Genomic DNA, 22,131 nt, shown 5'->3' with positions numbered 1-22,131 from the left:
TGGTGGGCCTCAGAAGGATTTGATCACGGAGTTGGATGCTTGTGCGAGTGTTGTGTTGTGGGGGCAACACTAGTTATCACCAAACTCAATTCTCCTATTTGTTTCTTTTGATATATATATATATATATATCCCATTTTTTGCTCTCGATAATTAAATTGTTATTTCTTATGTAATTATCATGCCTACGGGCTCACATGTAAATATACTATATATAACAGTTTGGATAACAAAAGTATATGAGGATTTACAAGTATTTATACATGACAAGACTTCTGCTAAATTACATAATTATATTTCCATGATTATATGTGGCATGTTGTGTTGTAGTTACTGTATCAGATGATCATGATGGTTTTGGGTTACCCGGAGGGAACCGGTCACCGGTCACCGGTACGGTTCTACGTGAATGGGGCGTGACATGGTCTCTCTACTATCAAATGTATTCTTGATCTTTTTTTCTTTTTTTTTTTTTCTAATCTTTCTAGTTTAACAATTAAATTTGAAAAGTGGGCTTGTGTTTAGCTCGAATATTTCTCCTGTTGATAAGAGCTCACTTTGTAAAGTTATCGGTATCAAGGAAATGGACAAATATTCTTCATACCTTGGGATCAAACTTTTCCATCATCAACCAAATCTTTGTCCTTCCACAATGTTATTCAACGGATTGAGCAACGACTTGGAACATGGAAGGCGAACCTTCTGTCGTATGCTGGAAGAACTATTCTCATTCAATATGTTTTATCTTCTATCCCATCTTATCTTATGATGTGTTTTAGGTTTCCTAAGAATGTGTGCAGGAAAATTGATAATATTACCATGTATTTTTGGAATAATGACTCTGATTCACATAGAAGAATTCACACCATTGGGTGGAAAAGAATCTACCAACCCAAAAAAAATGGTGGCCTCAGCTTACGCGACTCTGAAACTCAGAACAAAGCTCTTCTACTAAGATTGGGATGGAGAATGATTACTGACAAGGAATCCCTTTGGACCAAAACTCTTGCAGCAAAATATTTTTCCCAAAGGTCTATTTTTGATATATATATATATATAACTCTTAAATCTAGAGGATCTCCTTGCTGGAATGCCATTGTAAGTATCGTACCAACTCTTAAGCAAATGGTTTTCAGGAAAATTGGAAATGGTTGTAATACTTTCTTTTGGTATGACCCTTGGATCTTTAATTCAAAAAAATGTTTACATTGATAATCTTCTGAACCCGTAATCACCTGGATAAGTTAGTATGTTTTTGACTAATCTCCATTGGAATAGGAATTTATTAATAACTTTCTTCCCTCATCACTATCTTCTTTGATTTTTGCTATATATCCATACTTCTAATGAAGAAGATAGATGGTGGTGCCACCTTTCAAAAAAATGGATTCTCACCACTCAGATTGCAGCTCGATTTCTTCAGAATAAATTAATAACTAGCTCCACTGAATGCCATAACAGGTGTGCATGCTTATTACCTTGCTCTCCGTGGTGGGGATATTTTTGGAAACTCAATATACACCCCAAATTTAAGTTGTTCTTTTGGAGATTGGCTCTACAAGGGATCCCGACCAAAGCCTTCCTGCATACTTGGATGGACTTAGATCCTACCTATGATCTATGTCTTGGTGGGCAGGAGGACATTCAACATGTCTTCCTTACATCCGAATTTTCAAGAAGAATATGGGGTACCGGTCCTCTTGGACTGCAAAGTGAATGTTTGATTTTTTTTTTCCTTTCCTTCTTTAATAATGTACTTCTTCCAAATTTACAAGTTGAATTCCAGTGACTTGAAACATTTTTTTTACTACTTTTATCATTACCTACTATTTTATGTGGACACATCGAAATTCAGTTACTTTTGGTTCATCTAGGCCGAATCCAAATTTCATCTTGGATCAAGTATATTAGGCTCTGTACTGTAACGATTCTGTTTTTTTAACATGATTTTGGGGCTAGCACACTTTTTTGCATTTCTATTTTTTTGGAGTGATTATGCATCTTAAATGTTGTATGGTAATCGCAAAAAAAAAAATTGATTTTGTAACTTGAAAGAAACAGAAACATGTATGGTTCGTACTTAACAGAATCGTTTCTGTTAGAGACCAATATTTACATAAAGTGCCATCTTCACCATGGGTGTCAAAGTTGTGATTTTTAAATAAAATCTAAGGATAGTCAATGGTTTTTTAATAAATTCTAAGTTATGAAAATCATTATTACCCAAATAACTTAAGTTGAATGAGACAAATAAGAATATCTCCATATCAACAACATGGTGTTCACTTCAAATATGAAATATTTGGCCATGTTTCCTTGCCATATGAAATATGAAATGTTTCAACAAAAGTATGATCTATCATAATAACATAAAAATATGAACAAGAATAAATTCAAGTATTGACATAATTCTTAAAGTATCTAATTATGAACTTAAGGGCATAAATTAGGTCTTCCAACTTAATTCTTAACTGCAAAACATGTCCCACTACTTCAAAGTTTAAATCCAATCATCAAAATGTAATCATGTAATTTGAGCCATTCCGGCTTTAACAACTAACTCATTTGCAATCTTTTTCCTAAGATCATCCATCTGTTTTCTTCTTTCTGCTAAGCTTATACTAATGTGAGCCGATGGTACATAATCTTGAATTTCTTCAGGCTCCTGATTCCACCAATTTTCACCAAACTCCTTAAAATTCTTGTCTACAATTTCTTCCTCCCGAATGAAGTTGTGAAGTGCACAACAAGCAATGACGATGCATGTTTGGGTGTTCAGTGGAAAACATGGCATTTTGCTGAGAATTGGAAAGCGCTTCTTCAAAGAACCAAAACTGCGCTCTATGACATTCCTAACAGAAGAGTGTCTATTATTAAATAGCTCTACTGCTGTCCTTGGACGTCTATTCCTATAATCATTTAGATGGTATCTTTGTCCTTTGAACGGTGTCAAGAACCCAGTAGTAGATGGATAACCAGAATCAACCACATAATATTTACCTAGCACGTAAAGTGAAAAGTAATGAATCAACACAATATGTAAAATATAGCATAATCAACTGGTGAGGTTAAGATTTAGAATGTACCAGGTGGAGGATGAGGAAATTCAAATTTAGGGTTATTCAATGCCTCATTGAATACTCAACAATCATTTGCAGAACCCTCCCAACCAGCGTACACAAAAGTGAATTTCATGTCAAGGTCACATGCACACATAACATTCCAGGTTGTATCTCCTTTCCTTCATCTGTACGGTATTTGTTTGGGTAGAGGTACAGAAGCACTAACATGAGTGCCATCAATCGCGCCAATGCAGTCCTAGTACCAATACATGGATATTCATCAAATCAAACCACGTATAACCACAAAACAACATAATCATTGTTTTAATTATAAGCAACATACCTTGAAGAAAGGATAGAGCTTTGGTTTTTCAAGAATCTGTTTAGGGCAGTGACTGAAGTTTGGAGGTTTGATATTCTCTTGTCCTAGTAGTATGAAAGCACGAAACACTTTCTTAAAGTGTTCACCTATAGTGTTAAGAGAACGCTGAAAGTGTTCTGCTATGTCTCTATACCTATCATTGTGACCAATGATAGATATAAACATTGCCAACTGCTCATCCACTCTTAAATATTGACTATCTTCCAACCAACCACGTTGTCGCATTAATGCTTCAAGGTTGAGGAAGGCATGGCGTTCCATTTTATAATGTTCATAGCATCTGTCTACATGTCCGTTTAGAACCTCACTCACTCGCTCTGGTCCTGTCAATTTACTATCTCGTATGGGCTCTCTAGTGTATAATGAATCACGTGCTTTCATCAACAACATCATACACATCATGATTTCTGCATCAGTGTCATCCCTTTCCATTTGTTCAATGTGTTCCCTAGATGCAATCATTCTTTGATCCATTCCTATAATATAAAATTAGAAATATGGAAACACATCAAACCATAATTTTGAACAAATATCCAAGACACCTTAAAAAAATGAAGGAAAACATAGTAAACCATCAAAGTTAAAAGTAGTGTCAAGGTACAATGAACAAATATTCAGGACATCAAATACTACAGTTATAAAAAAAGTCAAGACACAGTCATCCATAACATCTTAAAAAGTGAAGGAAAACATAGCAAACCATCAAAGTTAAAAGTAGGGTCAAGGCACAATCCAAGTAGAGTTATCAATCTATCTAATTAAAAGAACTTTTCAAGAAGCAAACTACTGAAGGGTACGAAGGAGTATTGACTTCCGATGAGGAGGGCAGGAAATTAATGCTTCTCTCCATTGCGGGTCAGCCATTAACTTCCGAAGTGCTTTCTCGTATAGTGCTTCATCTAACTCATATCCTGACTCAAGCACCTCCATGGCCCTAGTAATCCCATACATCTGTTCCGCATTTTGGGTTGAAGCAGTGGACATGCTCGCATCTCGTTCTACCCTTAATTTACTCATATCTTGAATTGCCTTGAATGCCATTGACCAATCATTAGACTTGCTCCTCCTCCTTTTCGCATTTGGAGTCCTATCATGCCTATGCTTAGTAGCTGGCCTTTTTTCCACTGCTTCAGTTTGAGTATCACCTAATGGAGTAACTTCATCAGCGGAACTTGACTCATCACAAGACTCAATCATATTCCTAGCATCATCGGCCCCCAAAGTTTCCAACACGGTTGTTTGAGTCCCACTTCCTTCGCCGTCTGCATATGTATCACCAAATACCATACATAGTTCTGGCCATTGTGGTAGTCCGTGCTTCTTAAATCGTGCCCAAGTAGGGTTATCCTAATAAATAAAAAATACGCATAATCAAATACTTGAATTGATATATCCTGGCATTTCAAAATACTCAAATTAAATACAAATTGAGCATACCTTAATATGCGATTCCCAGATGGATTCATCATCAACAGTACAAGTTCTTGAAGCAGTATCCCAACCAAAACCAGTTGTCTCCAATAGCTTCTTAAACTGACTATAATCCTGCCTCAGTTTGTTCACTTTGTTCTTCAACTGTACAATGGCATAGTTGACCCCAGTTTTTTCTTTGAAGTTATTGGCAATGTTGTTCCAACCAGCTTTATTAAAAGTCGAAGTAGTCCTATTTCCTTTCTTAACTTCCTCTACCATCAGAACAATAAGGGTGTCTACATTTGCTTGGCTCCATTTTGCAGTCTCATTAACTGCTTGTTTTGAAGTTGCAATTTTCTCACTATTTTACCAAAAAAAAAAAGAACATGAATTTAAAATCCAAATTGAAAACACTGATTTTCACCAAGGCACCCCAACCCTTAATCTATGAAACCCCTATGACCTTACTCACACAGGGCTTTCAAAGGCCTTAAAATGAGGTTTTGAATACATATTGGGCTGTACTAAAATGAACCAGTGGCATTCACAAGAAAACTTCACTTCAATTCACTCCAGTAATAAATTAGAAAGATGTTATATTGCCACTTCAAAAGGACTTCTACCACAATGCTACATATATGACCTTATCCCTTTCAGTAAAAAAGAGAAAACCAAGGAATCAAATTAATGTAGAAGTTTTGAGGTAAATAATGGCCAAATAGATAGGAGAACAATACTATTCCTTTTTGCAGTTTAAGTCAAACAAAGCCTAAAGCTAGGGATTCGACCTCTGAGCATGAAGTTCAGGTGTTCTTCAAATATATGCCAAATAGATATTATATAGTCCCTATGTTCCACAATAATCATCCCTTTGAAAAAACCAATGTTTAAGGAGAAGGGGTTAAAGAATTAAAAACTCCCTCATTTTTCAAATTTGGCTTCCATTACTTATCTAAACTCTCTCCAAGGTGGGTGATAAATAAATGTGCTAATTAATGCAAGAGGGAAAAATAGTAATCTTCATAAAATCTCATTACTGAATTTTTGCGACAGACAAAAATCTCATTGTTGTAGATTTTTCCCCTTTCTCCCCCCCCCACCCCTTCTTAATCCTAATTGGGCATAGAAATTAGACAAATAAAGGAAAAGTACTCTGATAAATCTCTGAATTGTTGGAAGGAAGCCACTTCTCTGTTGTGATAAGCAAAACTCCATAAATTATTTTTCCATTTATTCACCAAGATCATCTTTCTTCAACAATTGGTGTTCCTTTTTTTTTTTGGGGGGTGGGGGGGAAGAGAGAGAGATTCCTAAAGGTAATAGCTTTCAAACGAGGAAGAAACTAATTTATAGAACCAAACAAGAGGGACGACATAATAAACATTTCCATGATAGACCTACTATAAATCCCAATTCAAAAGCACTAAGAAGGTGTTTTACCTGAACAATCAGCTCATTCAACGTGACACATTCAGGATCAGAAAAAGAAAACCCAACGTAGAAAAAGCTAAAATATTGCACAAGAAAGAATGTTCAGTTACCTCAAATGGCTGAAAACCTCTCAATCTCCGTATACCCTCGAAAGAATCACCTGCGATGTCAGAAACAGTTTCAAAACCCATCATCCATTGAATACAAAATAAGGGTTTGAGCAAAAAACTGTTAAGGAAAGACCCTATCAAAGAACAAATAAGAAGGATTAAAATTTGTACTGAGCAACAAAGAATCAAGGAGACAAAGAGGAGTAAAGAAAAGGAGAAGGGGAGAATCGCCTGATCGGTCTGTCTCTCCCAATGATGATGCTTTCTGGACAGATCCCTGAATCTTTGCAGTACTGCCAAAGTCTCCAGACCCTCGATCTGTCTGGTAATTAGCAATAGAAAACAATATCAGAATAGTCAGAGTTTAAAGAAGTATACTTGAATTAGGTTTCCTAAAATCCGTAGGAAAACTGAGAAATAAACCGAACTGAAACTAGTAGTTAACTGAGCAAATCGATAGCATAAACCACTGGAATTAACTATGATTAACTCAATAACTAGAACTAGAAGTCTAGGACCAACCTGGAAATCAAAGCTGAGAGTTCTTAACAAAATTAGAAATCACAGGAGAGAAAATTTCAGAATTCTGACCTGATTTTGATGGAGGAAAGATAGAGAAGAGATGGGAGAGATAATTAATCAGGAATCCATCTAATTGAAGGCTTTGAATCCCGCCAGAGCCTAACTTGGAAACCACCAGGCCTTCGCTACCAAATCTCACAACAGTACAGGGTCAGAAATCAACAAAATCAGTAGCAGAGAGCTTTTCTTATTCATAAAAAATCATGGGTAGGGCAGAGCCTCCAGACCCTCGATCTGTCTGGTAATAGTCTCACTGGTTTGATCTCTTCTGATTTCTACACCTAGTTGCCTTACCTTGTAGGCCCACAGAGAGTGAAAAAGTTTAGATTTTTCAGAGATGAAGGCACAGAGGAAGAGGGAGAAGAGATCAAGAAAGAAAGGGAACGAGAGTGAGAGAAAGAGAACGAGAAAGAGAAAGAGAGAGAGAGATCTTCGTTTACCTTGAAGATGGTAGATCGAAGATGGTAGTCCGTGCTCTTCGTTTCAGCAGAGCTTCTTGCCTCCTTCTCTCCTCTTTTCTTCTCTAGATGTTCTTCAAGTGAAAGTGGGGTTAGGGTTTACCTTGAAACATAACTTTTGTTATGTTTTGAGGGTAATTTCCCCATTTACCCTTCATAACTTAAGTGCTACATATGTTTCGGCGCCTTTTGCTCAGAATCAATTCTAAAAGTGAAAAGCAAGTATTTCATGCTCTAAAAAAAGGATTCAAAAGTCTCATAAATGCCCGGTTCATTTCAAAAAAACAAGAAATTGAACCGGGCTTCCCATACAGGTTTTACCTCATTTCTGTTTCAAAAAAATAAAAAAACATTAGAACCCATTTTTTAGAACATTACAGTACAGAGCCTTATTGGCTCAACAATGGCCAATTAGCTATTTTGAGCCAACATGAGCCTATTGAATTAGATGGGTTGGCGACTGAATATTCCACTTGCATTGCTTTACTCTCTCATAAAATCATCCTTATTACAACTTCTGTATCAATAAATGATGTGATTGGGTGGACCACAACTGTTTTCCTTAACAATGAGTGCTTATTCTTGTTTGCTCATTATTTGATGACAGGAGAGGCTTTTGATGCAACAGTGAAGGGGATCTTAGTTGGGCTACTAGAAGCATAAAAGCAAGGGTGGGCAATACGGGAGGTGTGATGTGACGTGCCTGGTTTTGACATGTTAATGACTCCTAACAATTTTTTTATGTGATCATGGTCCACTATAACTAGTTGGCTATAAATGGAGGATCTTTTATTTATTTATTTATTTTTGATAAAAGGAGGATCTTTTATTTACTCCAACTTTTGTTGTTAAACATGTTAGTGATTACCCTATGTTTACTTAGGAGAATAGCTGCAAAAGCTTTAACCACAAAATCTGTAATCCATGACAACTTTGACTTCCTGGGCAGCTAATTTATATCCTTTCATTTCTTTAAATAAAAAAATAGTTGATGAGAACGTCATCCTAGAGTTTTTAATCAAACAGTTTTAAACAATATTCAGAACCAAAACAACATGGGTTAGTAGAGTGACTGAGTGCTCAAATGACGCAAACCTCTTGAATTCTCTCTCTCCCCGTCACTTGCTCTGCTCAAATTCAACGGTTGAAAACTTGTTTGCCATATCTGAAACTCCCCAGAACCGTTGGTTTAGATATGATGATGATGCATTGGTGGGTCACTCGTTCTCTTTGTGATTATATAGTGTTGCTGCATGGCAGCATTCTTAGGGGCTAGCTCAGAAGGTAACTCTCACTGTAAAGCGTAATTATCGCCGTCTCTGTTACAGTCCCACGACTCTGCTAATGGCGGTTTTTCTATGGGATTTGCATACACAGAGAGAGAGAATGGTGAGTTTCAATGACTTGTGGACAAAGAAGACTCTGCTGGGTCTTGTATTGGGGCAGTTTCTGTCGCTTTTGATCACTTCGACGGGTTTTTCATCTTCAGAGCTTGCCAGAAGAGGTCTGTGTTTGAATCCATTTGATTTCATCTCTAAAATTTCCGAGATACATCTTTTGTTGTGATTGGTGTTGGGAGGCCAATGAATTGTTGGGTAGTTCATTAATCTATGACTTGTTTATCCAATGTCAATCTTGACATTTCTGTGTGTTTCTATTCGTTTGTTCAGTTATTTATTCTGGGTGTTGAAGGAAATGATTTTATTCGTTTTTCTTTTTTATTTTTTTATGGTTCTTTTGCTGTTCGAGTTCTGCTTCTTCTTCTTCTTCTGTAGTTTCATGTGTTGATGCTTTATTATTGAACTCTGAATTTCAATTTATTAGCTATGGAAACAGAGAGAGATGTAATTCAGTTCGTGTTTGTGTGGGTTTTGTATTTGTTTAGGAATCAACGCACCAACATCACAATCCTTTGCCAATTATGTGCTTTTGGCTATTATCTATGGAGCCATGTTAATCCACCGAAGGAAAGGACTCAAGGTTTCTACTCTCTCTCTCTAGACGGACACACACAAACACAATATAATGATGGAATTGATCATAAAAGTTGATGTTTCTTATTTTCCTGAAGCTTTTTCATTTTTTTATTTCTGCAGTTCTGTACTGCTAATTGTGGGAAAAAGTCGTGGAAAAAAGGGATGACTTTTTCCCCAGTTGTACTCCAGTAATGACTCTGGTTAATCCTCAAGGTTTTTGAATCATCTTTGCCCCATTAGATATCTAAGTGCGTGTATGAACATATTAACTTTTGCTTAGGAAAAGGGAAAAGGAAAAAATGAAAAAAATAATAATAATACTCAGTTACTTTTGACATAACATGTATTTGACATAAATGTATTTGGCTTCACCAAAAAAAAAAAAGAAAAAGACATAAATGTATTTGGTGTATTTGGCATAACAAGTACTTGGAAAGAAAAGAAAAGAGTTTATTGAAGGATTATCTGTGAAGTAAAATCAGGGTCTGTGAAACCAGAAGGCTGGAAAATGGTACGCTACCTTCATTTTTGCTAGAGGGATGGATTTCCTAGAATCTTTCCCACAATAATGTGTTTTAATGTTATTTGAGAGTGATGAGCCTCCTGTTTGTGAAAAACCTGAGTACTTCTGGAGAGAAATGAAGAAGAAGAGGGAAATTACAATGATCATGCTCATGTCAACCACTACAATAACAAATATCTTCCAACAAAATTTTAAATAAAAAAACTCAATCACTTCTCAAATAATTATTAAAGTCAACAACTCAATTAGATGATGCCTTCAGTTATTCGTTTCATTTTTTCTCTTTATTCTTTAATTCAGCAAAGTTGAATTAGTTTGTGATAACTTTGCTTCAGAATGTATTATAACCCCCTTGAGGCTACAAGACTTTCTTTCTTCTTATTTTCCACCGACTTTACATTTTTTTTTTTAATTTATTTATGCAGGCAAAATGGTATTATTATATACTCCTTGGTATAGTAGATGTGGAGGCCAACTATCTTGGTTAGTCATATGGAATAAAAAATTTTCACATTGTATTTCAATTCAAGTGATTTTGTTGATGTTATTTACTTATGCCTCATGGTATTGCTCATAAAATATTTTAATTTATATGTTTTTTCTTCAAAAATTCACAATTAGCTTGTACAGTGGTATCATTTTAGGATAATTGATGTAATCAGTTTATTGTTTAACCAAGGAGTGAATCCTGTAAGTGATAAGTTGATGGAAAGTGGTTGAGATGTTTTGCGCATGTTTAACATTGCCAGTGGTCTGAACAACCGCTGTTTAATAGGGGTGAATCCTGTAAGTGATAAGTTTGGAATCCCAGGGGTCTGAACTCCCCTCTGAAGCATGCTGCTGTTTGTCTCCTCATTAAGGACCTTTGTCCTGCCTTTTGCTGCTTGCTTGAGACTCATGTAAAGGAATCCTCTTTTGCCCGTATTGCCATCAATATTACCCCTGCTTGGTCTTTCTTTACCAATCACTCACACCACCCTAATGGCCAAATCTATTTTCTCTGGGACAATTCTAAGCTATCTGTCTCCCTTTTATCTTCCACTCGCAACTTCTTCACCTCTCTGTTTCGGACTCTGCAGGCAGCTTCTCCTCTTTCCTTTCATCCAATTATGCCTGTAACTGTGCGGCTGACAGAGAGGTCCTCTGGAATGACATTCGCATTGCTGGTCAGATTGGTTCCCATCCTTGGGGGATATGTGGGGACTTCAATGTTGTTCGGTTCAGTTATGAGAAACAAGGTGGAGGTGCTATCAATATTGCAAATGTTGATGAATTTTACCAAATGTGTTGATGATATTACAGTTGATGACCTTAGATGGTTGGGCTCCAATTATACCTGGAACTATAAAAGATCTGGCACTGCCTACATTGCTTGTAAATTGGATAGAGTATTGGTAAATGAAATCTGGCTATCCTCTTTCCCTTCTTCTCATATGCTGTTTTTGAAACCCTGTCATATCCGATCACAGCCCCACCTCCCTCTTAATCCAACCCTACACCTTCTTTGGGCCAAAACCCATTAATTTTTTTTACATATGGTCCTCACATCCTGATTTTCACTCCATTGTTTGGGAAGCCTGGCTGAAACCTGTCCATGCTTTCTCCACCCCCCTCCTTGCTCTGGCCAGAAAGCTTAGGAATGTGAAGGAAGCCCTTAAGGCTTGGAATACTAACTCCTTCGAGGATATTTTTTCTCAAGTTGTTGACTGCAGAAATAAGCTTGCTTCCATTCAGTTTCAGCTTTAGACTGATCATGAATCCATCCCTGGCTGATGAGGAAAAGATTGAATCTGCAAACCTTTGTTCTCTTCTTGCAAGAGGAAAGTTTTTTGAGACAAAAGGCTAAAATGAATTGGCTGGAGTTGGGTGATACTAATTCGGCTTATTTTCACCATTCTTTGGAAGTTGGAAACAACTTCAATTCCATCCCTAGTCTCACCAACTCAAATGGAATCCAAGTCTTCAAAGTTGATGAGATAAAAGATGTTGTAGTTGACTACTTCAAGAACATGTTCAATCCATGGTCATTGCCAGGCAATCCGATCCTGGATGATCTTATAACCAAATTCATTTCTAATAATATGACAAGCTTGCTTATGGCTATTCCCTTTGCTGAGGAAATTGAGACTGCTAACTTATCCCACAAAGCAAGCAAAGCTCTTGGTCTTGATGTCTTTAATATGGGGGTTTTCCTCTTTCTGGGACATCATCAAAGAGGATTTGATCAATGCAATAAGAGTTTCTTCTTTAATCCTAGCCAGGTCAAAGGTATTAGCCACACATTCCTCTGCCTCATCCCAAAGAAGGAGCAGATTCATGAATGACTTCAGGCCAATCTCTCTTTGCAACCTCTTGTATAAGTTCATTGCCAAGGTTTTTGCCAACATAACCAAGCTTGTGATTGATCCCTTATTAGTACCAACTAGTTGGCTTTCATCTCAGGTAGAAGTATTGCAGACAACATACTCCTCTATCATGAGATTATTAGAGGCTCTGACAGAAAATCCCATTCCTTAGCAGCCCTCATAAAGATTGACATCCACATGGCTTTTGATTCTTTGAGATGGGATTCTCGCCAATTTTTGTTGATTAGATCCACCAATGTATTGCTTCTCCCCGCTTATTGGTTTTGATTAATGGAAGCCTAGCTAGATACTTCCCCTCCTCCGCGGGAATTTGTCAGGGATGCCGCCGTTCCCCTTATCTATTCTGCTTGGCAATGCTCTCTAAAAGTCTATGATTGGCCACTGATCAACTGCTTATCTCTACTCACCTTGCTTTGCGAATGATTTGATGATCTTTTTCAAAGCAAATGATTCATCCATTAATACCATTATGCAATGATTGAACCATTGTGCTTCAATGTCGGGTTGCCACATCAGCCCTGCCAAATCACTTGTCTTCCTTGGTGGTGTCATTGAGGATATCAAGGCCTCTCTGGTTGAGAATACTGGATTTTCCATTGGACAGTTCACGGTTTAGTACCTTGGGTTAACTCTCATCCCAGCAAGGCTCTTTGCCCATCACTGTACGCCCATGCTTGACCTTATTAGAAAGCAGCTTTAACTTTGGAAAAGCAAGCTCCTCTCCTTTGCAGGCCGATTGGAGCTTATTAGATCAGTCCTCCAAGCCTCCTATATATATATTGGTCTGGCATTTTTGGTTTGCCTAAAACCACCTCCAAGCTTGAGTTCACTTTTGCTTCAAATATTTGGAAAGGCAGTGATTGCAATAGATTCCTTCGGCTCTTTTTTGGGCGGTTGTTTGCATTCCGGAAGCTGAAGGGGGTTTGGGTTTGGGTTTGAGTCGCATCAGGGATGTCAACATGGCTGGATTGATTAAGTTGGCCCTTAAGCAAAAAAGTGCATGGGTTGATTGGGATTATTCAACCATTCTTAGATCAGACTCTTTTTGGACTTTGTGCCCCTCTGCTGATGCATCCTGGGTGTGGCGCAAGATCAATACTATTAGGCCAACTGTAACTGGAGCTATGTCCACTTAGATTGTTGACAGGTCCTCTACCTATCTCTGACTTGATCCCTAGCCTCCTAGGGGTGTTCTTTCCCTTATCCTAAGTGCTAAGACCATCTATAGCTCTGAACTACCTAGGCATGCGTTAGTTGCGGATATCTTATCTTTTGGCTTTTGGTCTCCCCCGACACCCTCCTTAGATCAGATCTCTGATATCTAGAATTCTTTGCCGGTCATCTCTGGAATTTGACATCTCAGGCATGATTCTATCCGCTAGTCCCCTTCCCCCTCAGCTCTCTTTAGTGCTAGGGCGGCTTGGGACTTTGTCAGGATTCATGCCCTCCTACCCCTTGGCACAAGCTCATCTAGTTCAAGCATCATATCCCCGGTCAAAGCTTCACAGCCTGATGAGTGTTCACCAAATGCCTTCCCACACAGGCTTTTCTCATCCAGAGAAGAATTCCAGTCCCTCCTCAGTGTTACCTTTGTGGAGCCGAGCTTGAGGATATTGAGGTTTTGCTTGCCCTGTTTCCTCCTCTATCTGGAAAGGGGTCCTAGCCAAATGTTGGCCTTTTTACAGGGTCATTCTCCCCTTTGTGAGGGAGCAGATTTGGATGGATATGATTTTTCAGGGGAAGTCCATACACGATATAATAGGCAAGCTTGCTTTTTGTGCTACCATAAATCAAATCTGGATGCAGAGAAATCATAAGAAATGAACCCCAACTCTCGGCCTTTGGGAAATATTTGGGCCTCCATCTCCTTTGATGTCAAAGCCAAGATTGTAAATGTGTTTTCTTCTTGTAGCCTCACTTTAAGAAATTGTCACATTGTAGCTTCCTGGGAGCTCTCTAGTTCTATTATCCGAAACTCTCCTTCTCTTAGAGGATAGGTTCTGTTTTTTTATTTTCCTCTCCCCCCTCTTTAGGGGTTGTATTTATCTTCTTCTCCTTGGTAATGAATTATTTATTCACCCACAAAAAAAAAAAAAAAAAAAAAAAAAAAAAAAAGCACCTGTAAGGGTAGGCAATATGGTACAAATAAAGGACCTAGAAGAATAAAGGGTAGATTGCTGATTACCAAGGGAGAAATGCTGAAAAAAAAAAGACTTGGATGGTTTTGGTTTGACCACAAATATGACTTTAAAATAGATTTAAATGTTGGAAATTCAACACCATTTAGTCGGGATAAGGCTTATTGAATTGAATTTAGGTTTTTTCTCCTTTGAAGCTCCAAGTCTTTTATATACGGGGCTCTTCCTGGCCTTGTAGTGGTGCATCAGGTTGACAGCCAACACTTATTATGTTGTAATAATGGGTTTTACGGGTTTTAAGGAAAGTGTCAGTTACCAAACGGACCCTAAGGGGTTTAATGGTCTTTGTAATTCTCTAGAACTTTCTCTCCATTGTTATAAATAAAGAGGGCTGGTGTCATATTAGACACAAGTCATTATCCCATTCAACATGGTATCAGAGCCTTAGGATCCGAAATCCTAAGGGCTCTCCCTCTTCTCCATTTCTTTGCCTCTTTCTCATTTCTCTCTCTCTCTCCCTCTCTCCCAACGCCTCCTTCATCTGCGCCTCCCTCCATCTCTCTTGGTGGGAGCTTCTTAAACCACCAAGAGGGTTTCTAGCCTCCACCCATCCTTTCACTGGGCTCGTAGACTCTCTTCTACAATGATATGAGAGACCTAGAACCCTTTTTTTGTCATTTTTTTAGGGTTTTCTCCCTGAGAACATTTTCTCATTGTCGGGATGCCTTTTTCCCTCTCGATGCTCCGTTTGTCTTGATGTTTATTGCGATTGGTGCCTCTTATCCTTGTGGTGGTATGTACCAACCACTTTTTCATTTGAGGTCTCTGTTCTAAAGCTATCCCCAAAATCGTTTTCTCAGGGTTTTACCCTTTATCGATTTTTGGGTTTTCTAGTTTTTTTGGTTTTCTAGTTTTTTTGGTTATTTTGGTGCTTTCTCTATCTCCGGTTAGTGTCTCTTCTATTTACATAAACCCCTTGAGTAGCAACCATGTCTACCATCTCATCTGCTTATATTGGCGGAGACACCACGGCTCTTCCTACCTTTCCTTCTTGTGCTATCAAGCTTGATGGCACAAACTACCTTATGTGGTCACGCTCGGTCTGTATCTCCATCAAGTCTCGTGGCTATTACGGGTACTTCATTGGAAACACGAAGCGTCCGACCACCAGTATTGAGATTGACAAGTGACAGTCTGCCAACTCTTTGGTTATGGCCTTCCTTGTCAACTCCATGTTGCCACAACTTTCGCGTGGCTATCTCCTTCTTGACTTTGCTGCAAAGATCTGGAAGTCTGTCCAAGATATCTATTCCCAGGCAGGGAATGATGCTCAGGTCTTTGAGCTTCGCCAGAAGGTTCGTGATCTGAGGTAGAGAGGACTCACTCTGTCACAGTACTACTATGAGTTGCGGTCACTATGGACTGAGTTGGATTTCTATGAGTATACTCCTTCCACTGCTGAAGATGTCATCAAGTTTCAGAAGTGAGGACAAAATCAGGGTCTATGACTTTTTCGCAGGTCTAAATGTGGAGTTTGATCAGTTGCGGTCCTAGGTTTTGAGTCGTGACCTTTTTCCTACCTTGGATCAAGCTTGTGCTGTGATCCAACTTGAGGACAGTCGACGTACCACTATGCTTCCACAGCAAGCTGTCACTCCTACTGAGAGATCTGCATTAGTTTCTGGCACTTAGTCCCTTAGTGCAGCCCCATAGTCTGGTGGCTCCTCTACTAGGACTCTAGTGAAGTGCGATTACTATGGGAAGGAGCGTCACACCAAGGAGTACTATTGGAAGCTTCATGGTCATCCTGCTGATACATTTGAAAAAGGGAGAGGGAAGGGTTATACTGGTACTTCTGGGCAGGCCAACCATAATGAGAGCCCTGACTCTGCTCTTAGCTCCTCAGTAGCCTCGCTATCATTTGACAAGCTTACTGGCCTCCGATGCCTCTTGACACGTGCAGACTCTCCTGCATCTGCTATTGCGAGCTCTGCTCATTCCACCCCTTCTGGGTTAGGTATCTCCTTTTATGGCCATACTATGTCTGTCTCTTCTACCCTTTGGATTATAGACTCTGGGGCTTCTGATCATATGACAGGCCGCTTGTCTCTTTTTTGACAGTACACTACTTATCCTGGTAATGGTAAGGTCAAATTGGAGTTATTCCACTATTCTGGGGAAGGGCTTTGTTAGCTGTACCCCCTCTTTATCCCTTTCTATTGTATTGCATGTTCCTTCTTTTCCCACTAACCTTTTGTCCATTAGTAGTCTTACTTCCAATCTTAATTGCACAGTCACCTTTTTTCTGTCTCATTGTGTTTTTTCAGGATCTGGTGACAAAGGCAACGATTGGCTCTGGTAGGATATGTAGTGGTTTGTATCTGCTTGATGATGACTCGGCATTGGTCTCTGATCAGGCTCTTTAGACATCTTTTATGTCACCTCCCATCTCTGAGTTACTGCAGTGGCATTGTTGGTTGAGACATCCCCCCTTTGGGAACTTTAACTAGAATTTTTCCTTTAAAAATTGTAATTCAAGTCAGTTTTTTTATCAGGCATGTGTTTTGGCCAAACAAACTCGAATCACTTATTTTGTTTTTGGAAATAAAAGTGCCACTCCTTTTTCATTGATACATTCTGATATTTGGGGTCCATCCTGCTATGTGTCTGTCAATGGTTATCGGTGGTTTGTCTCTTTTATTGATTGTCATTCTTAGACTACTTGGGTTTATATGATGCAGACCAAGGTTGAGACCTTCTATTGCTTTCAGCAGTTTCACCGCATAGTTTAGACTTAGTTTGGTGCTACCATTAAGATCCTTCGAAGCTACAATGGCTGTGAATACTTTGAAGGGTCCTTTCAAGCTTACCTTTCTGATCATGGGATGATTCATCAGACTAGTTATGTGGATACTTCGGCTCAGAATGGGGTTGCTGAGTGGAAGAATCGTCACCTTTGTGGGGTAACATACTCTCTTATGTTTGAGATGCATGTTCGTCCCCAGTACTGGAGTGACGCAATTCTTACTGCTTCCTTTCTTATCAACCGAATACCTTCTTGGGTCTATGCCTTATACTCCCCTTTGGATCTTCTCCAAGGTTCCGCTGCTTTTCCTGTTCCTCCTAAGGTATTTGGTAGTGTTTACTATGCTCGCGATCATCATCCTCATGGAAAGTTTGATCCTCGTGCTCCGATGCTTTTTTCTGAGGTATGTTCTTACTCAGAAAGGCTATCGGTGTTTTCATCCTCCTATTCGGCGTTGGTTTTGTGACTATGGATGTTTTCTTTCACGAATCTATGTCATACTACACTGCGACACCTCTTCAGGGGGAGGCTCCTTCCATTGTGAAAGATGTGCCGCCGTCTCTTGAAATTGCTATCCTGGCTAGTATCCCGTTTCAGGGGGAGAGTGACCCTCCTACTTCTCTTATTGCGTCTCATCGAGAGATACGTGTATATAGTCCTAGAGAGCAGACTTAGACCACTACACATCCAGCATCTACCCTACCATGCTGGTCGTCTCCTCTTGAGCCTGATCTTGTCCCCTTGGACCCTGGTAATTCTCCTCCTTTTGTTGATCAGTCTCTGGAGTTGCCTATTGCTATTCGTAAAGGCATTAGATCTTGTACTTTACATCCTATTGCTAAAACTGTTTCTTATGACTCACTCTCTCCTTCCTACTATAGTTTTGTGTCTTCTCTTTCCTCCGTGTCCATTCCTCATACTTGGCAGGAAGCGAGTGCAGACTCACAATGGCGGGCAGCTATGGTTGAAGAGATACAGGCTCTGAAGAAGAATGACAAATAGGATCTGGTGTGTCTTCCCTCACAAAAGAAGACAGTTGGGTGCAAATGGTTTATTACAGTAAAACAGAAGGTTGATGCTACAGTGGATCAGTACAAGGCCAGACTTGTTGCCAAAGGCTTCACACAGACTAATGGGATTGATTACCAGGAGACTTTTGCTCCAGTTGCTAAGATGAACACAATTTGTGTTATCTTGTCTTATGCTGCTGCCAACTTAGATTAGGATCTCCAGCAGTTAGATGTGAAGAATGCCTTCCTTCATGGGGAACTTGAGGAGGAAGTATATATGGACATTCCTCATGGGTTCACTTGCTCCAAAACCTAAGGGAAGGTATGCAAGCTTAAGTGTGCTCTGTATGGGCTAAAGCAATCCCCTCGTGCTTGGTTCGGACGTTTCCATAAGGCTATGGTTGCTATAAGTTACTCTTAAAGCAATGCCGACTACACCTTGTTCATCAAGAGATCTGATGGGAAGATTGCTATCCTAATAGTTTATGTAGATATTGTTACTAGTGATGATCTGACAGAAATCTCTTGCCTCAAGAGATACTTGAGTGAGGAATTCAAGATCAAAGACCTAGGACAACTTCGTTACTTCCTCGGCATTGAAGTTGCCAGGTCTTCTCGTGGGATCTACTTGTCTCAACGGAAGTGTGCTTGATCTTCTCTCTGAGACAGGCACGTTGGAGTGTAAGCCGACAGACACTCCTATTGAAGCTAATAGTCACCTGAATAGCAAGGAAGGTGATCCGGCAGATAAGGGGAGCTATTAGAGATGAGTGGGGCAGTTGATCTATCTCTCTCATACACGCCCTGACATAGCATTTGCCGTCAGCTTTGTTAGTCAGTGTATGCATGATCCCTACTCGACTCACATGGAAGTTGTGCTGCGTATTCTCCGGTACTTAAAAATCTGCCCCAGGATGTGGCATCCTTTTTTCTCCTCATGATCACCTTAGGGTGGAGGCCTTCATTGATGTGGATTAGGTAGGTTCCCCTGATGACCGCAGGTCTACTACTAGTTATTGTACCTTTGTTGGTGTAGCAAGAAGCAAGCTGTGGTTGCCCATTCAAATGCTGAAGCAGAGTTCCGTGCTATGGCACATGGCATTTGTGAGCCCCTATGGCTTCATGGTCTTCTCACTGATTTGGCTGTTCCTGCTACCCTTCCTATGAAGCTCTTTTATGACAGCAAATCTTCCATTAGCATTGCTCACAACCCTGTCCAGTATGATCGTGTAGAAACGCAACCCTAAAATGATGCAGAAGATAATGGAAAAACAGAACAAACAATGCACATAGATTTACGAGGTTCGACAAGGTTTCCTACGTCCCCGGTCAGATGAGATCCTGCTTCACTATTAATGGGGAATAAGGTTACAGCGCTCGTCCCTCACACCTCTCAGTATTGCTTGTATTACAGAGAAAGAAACCCTCGTTACAAATATATAGCGGAAAACCCTAGTTTGGAAAGTACACAATTGCCCTCAAATAAAAAATTCGAGCGGGGGGTTGCGCCCCCTACACCCCCTGCTATGCAGGGGGGCCTCCTGCCCGCTTGTAACCCCCACGGCCCCCTAACCGGCTAGATGGACCACTGTCCTACCTGTCGAGGCGCTGCACCAGTACTCCCTGGGTTAAACTGTGACGGAATACAAGACTTCATACGCCAACAATCTCCACCTTGGCTTGAATTCTGTCAAATCTCCTGTAAAGATATCCTATAGATGTCTTCATCCCCGTACCTCATTAGAGGTACAAACCCGCACCTATTTGGTGTGCCCCTCATCTTCAACAATGAGTAACATTAATCAAGTCTAAACAGGACTCGAACTTCTATGTAGTAACTGGCTTGGTAAACATATCTGCAGGATTGAGATCTGTATAAATTTTTCACAAGTGAATACTACCTTCTGACACAAGCTTCCTGATCTTGTGAAATCTCACATCAATATGCTTTGTCCTTGTATGAAACACCTGATTCTTTGCAAGATGTATGGCACTCTGACTGTCATAATGTAACACTATACCTCCTTGCTCCAACCCCAACTCACGAACCAATCCAGCTAACCAGAGTCCTTCCTTAGCAGCCTCAACTGCCGCCATGTACTCTGCCTCTGTAGTGGACAATGCAAATGTAGACTGAAGCATCGCCCTCCATGATATAGGCCCACCAGCCAATGTAAATACATACCCTGTAGTAGACCTTTTGTCTAAATCACTGGCATAGTCAGAATCAATATAACCCACCAATTCTGTGGAACTTCCCTTACCATTGAACATAACACCTAAATCTTTAGTCTTGCTCAAATATCTGAAGATCCACTTAATTGCATTCTAATGCTCCTTCCTTGGATTACTCATGTATTTGCTAGCAACACTGACTGTATGAGACAAATCTAGCCTGCTACAAACCATAGCATATATGACTCCCAATTGCGCTAGTATAGAGGACCTGAGACATATTAATGTGGATAAGTCACTTGGGCTTATTTTATTGCAAATAAGCCTTGGGTTGTGTTATGTATGTGTTGGGCCTTTGATCCCATGGGTTTCTTTGAAATGAGCCACTTTAATAGGCCTAAAATATGAGTAGAAGGTAGGAAAACGGGATTTTATTCATTAGTTTAATTAGTTTCTATTTAATTCAATAAAGGCCCATTAGGCCATTAGTTGGTTGTAAAGTCCTATATGGACTATTAGTTAGTTAGTCCTACTTCATATTGGAGTCATAAAGTCAAGTCGTAGTCCTATTTTGAATTCTTAGTTGTAGTAGGAGTGTAATACCCTACTTCTTAAGCCCGGTCTGATTACACGGTTGACCCGTTTTTACTATGCAGGACCCAAACCGGAGAGGGTTAAGGCAGGTTCCTTATGGACCATGATGGCAAGGGTGACTTTGAACACCGGCTGGCCAGACAAGTCCGAGTCAGTGCCAGAGGAGACGGGTGTACCCAAGCCATGTACATACACATACCATAAGGCCATGTACGAATAAAGCAGGTATATAGCCGTATCTTAAAGCGCATACGTATAATATACCTTATGCCGAGAGTGAGATTCGTACCGAGAGTCAAATTCCATCAAAATCCCACTTGTTGGCCAATTTTCGGCCCTCAGGTGGGCGGTCACAGGTGGGCGCATCCGCCCACCTGAGTGACCCACCATGTGTCACTAATGATTTTAAGAAAGTATAAATAGCAGGATTTGTGTTTTTTTTTCAATATCTCATTTATTACACTGAATGGTTGGTGGGAAGATTTAAGAGGAGAGAGAAACGAAGAGAGAAAAGAGAACGAAGAAGTAAGGGGAAGGAAGAGGAAGAAGAAATGGTTTTCAGCGGCGCCAAGGTTTGATCTTCCCATTCCGACGCCGGAAGAGTGATCTCCAACCCGAGATCTACGTTTAGAGGTGAGCAAAGGCTATATTCCCTAAACTTTCACCATACCCAAGTAAAATCATTTATTTGGGTAGTGTTTCTTGAGGTCTTGTAAATCCCCCTTGAGATGATGAATCTATGGTTTAATCTATGTGTTGATTTTGAAGGATTTGAAGAAGTGTTTACAAGGTTGGAGGAGCATTGGTGATTTGAAGTGATTTGGGGTTTTGAAGGAGTTCTTGAGCAAAGAAGGTAAGATGGCTTTCCATTCCTTAAATCTAACCTAGATCTAGGTTAGAACCATCTTATGAGACTTTGAATGTGTGGAGAATGGGTTTGGAAAAGCCCCATTTGCTTCCTCAAAGGTTGGGGAAGGTTTTGGGAAAAAATGGCATTTTTCCGTCAAGACCGGTGGGCCAACCGGTGGGCCAAATGGCCCGCCTGAGGGCACCCGCCTGAGAGGGTAGGCCCTCGGGGCCAACCGGCGGGCCCAACTAGTGGGCCGA

General features: G+C 39.8%; 3 protein-coding genes across 6 annotated transcripts in view; 1 reads left to right on the top strand and 2 right to left on the bottom strand.

Annotated features, from left to right (window-relative positions):
• Window positions 1-2,490: 2,490 nt before the first annotated feature.
• LOC122063321 lies at window positions 2,491-3,882 on the bottom strand. The gene is made up of 3 exons (XM_042627040.1): window positions 3,404-3,882; window positions 3,085-3,316; window positions 2,491-2,998 (listed from the first exon to the last, which is right to left on the bottom strand). Exons 1-2 carry the CDS (start codon window positions 3,872-3,874, stop codon window positions 3,242-3,244), a joined length of 546 nt encoding a protein of 181 aa, XP_042482974.1. The 5' UTR covers window positions 3,875-3,882; the 3' UTR covers window positions 2,491-2,998; window positions 3,085-3,241.
• Window positions 3,883-4,080: 198 nt separating this feature from the next.
• LOC122063320 (uncharacterized protein At2g29880-like) lies at window positions 4,081-7,521 on the bottom strand. 3 transcript variants are annotated; one of them, XM_042627037.1, is made up of 6 exons: window positions 7,419-7,517; window positions 6,988-7,103; window positions 6,568-6,718; window positions 6,397-6,446; window positions 4,880-5,216; window positions 4,081-4,789 (listed from the first exon to the last, which is right to left on the bottom strand). In XM_042627037.1, the coding sequence occupies exons 5-6, from the start codon at window positions 5,132-5,134 to the stop codon at window positions 4,226-4,228; spliced, it is 819 nt and encodes a 272-aa protein (XP_042482971.1). In that variant the 5' UTR covers window positions 5,135-5,216; window positions 6,397-6,446; window positions 6,568-6,718; window positions 6,988-7,103; window positions 7,419-7,517; the 3' UTR covers window positions 4,081-4,225. The 3 variants fall into 3 exon arrangements, with proteins under 3 accessions (XP_042482971.1, XP_042482973.1, XP_042482972.1); XM_042627039.1 differs by lacking the exon at window positions 6,988-7,103 and having other exon boundaries at window positions 7,419-7,521; XM_042627038.1 differs by lacking the exon at window positions 7,419-7,517 and having other exon boundaries at window positions 6,988-7,110.
• Window positions 7,522-8,505: 984 nt separating this feature from the next.
• LOC122063319 (solute carrier family 35 member F2-like) overlaps window positions 8,506-22,131 on the top strand; it is a 54,366-nt gene continuing 40,740 nt past the window's right edge. The window contains exons 1-4 of one of the 2 annotated variants that reach the window (XM_042627036.1): window positions 8,506-8,720; window positions 8,814-8,940; window positions 9,322-9,416; window positions 10,361-10,418. In XM_042627036.1, the coding sequence (XP_042482970.1) occupies window positions 8,823-8,940; window positions 9,322-9,416; window positions 10,361-10,418 (271 nt within the window). In that variant the 5' untranslated portion in view covers window positions 8,506-8,720; window positions 8,814-8,822. Of the gene's footprint in view, window positions 8,941-9,321; window positions 9,417-10,360; window positions 10,419-22,131 lie in introns of both variants that reach the window. The other variant, XM_042627035.1, reaches the window with a different exon arrangement.

The sequence above is a fragment of the Macadamia integrifolia genome, unplaced genomic scaffold (assembly GCF_013358625.1).
Source record: "Macadamia integrifolia cultivar HAES 741 unplaced genomic scaffold, SCU_Mint_v3 scaffold1292, whole genome shotgun sequence".
NCBI lineage: Eukaryota > Viridiplantae > Streptophyta > Magnoliopsida > Proteales > Proteaceae > Macadamia > Macadamia integrifolia.
The sequence above is the reverse complement of the archived record's forward strand: the minus strand, read 5'-3'. Positions and strand labels throughout refer to the sequence as shown.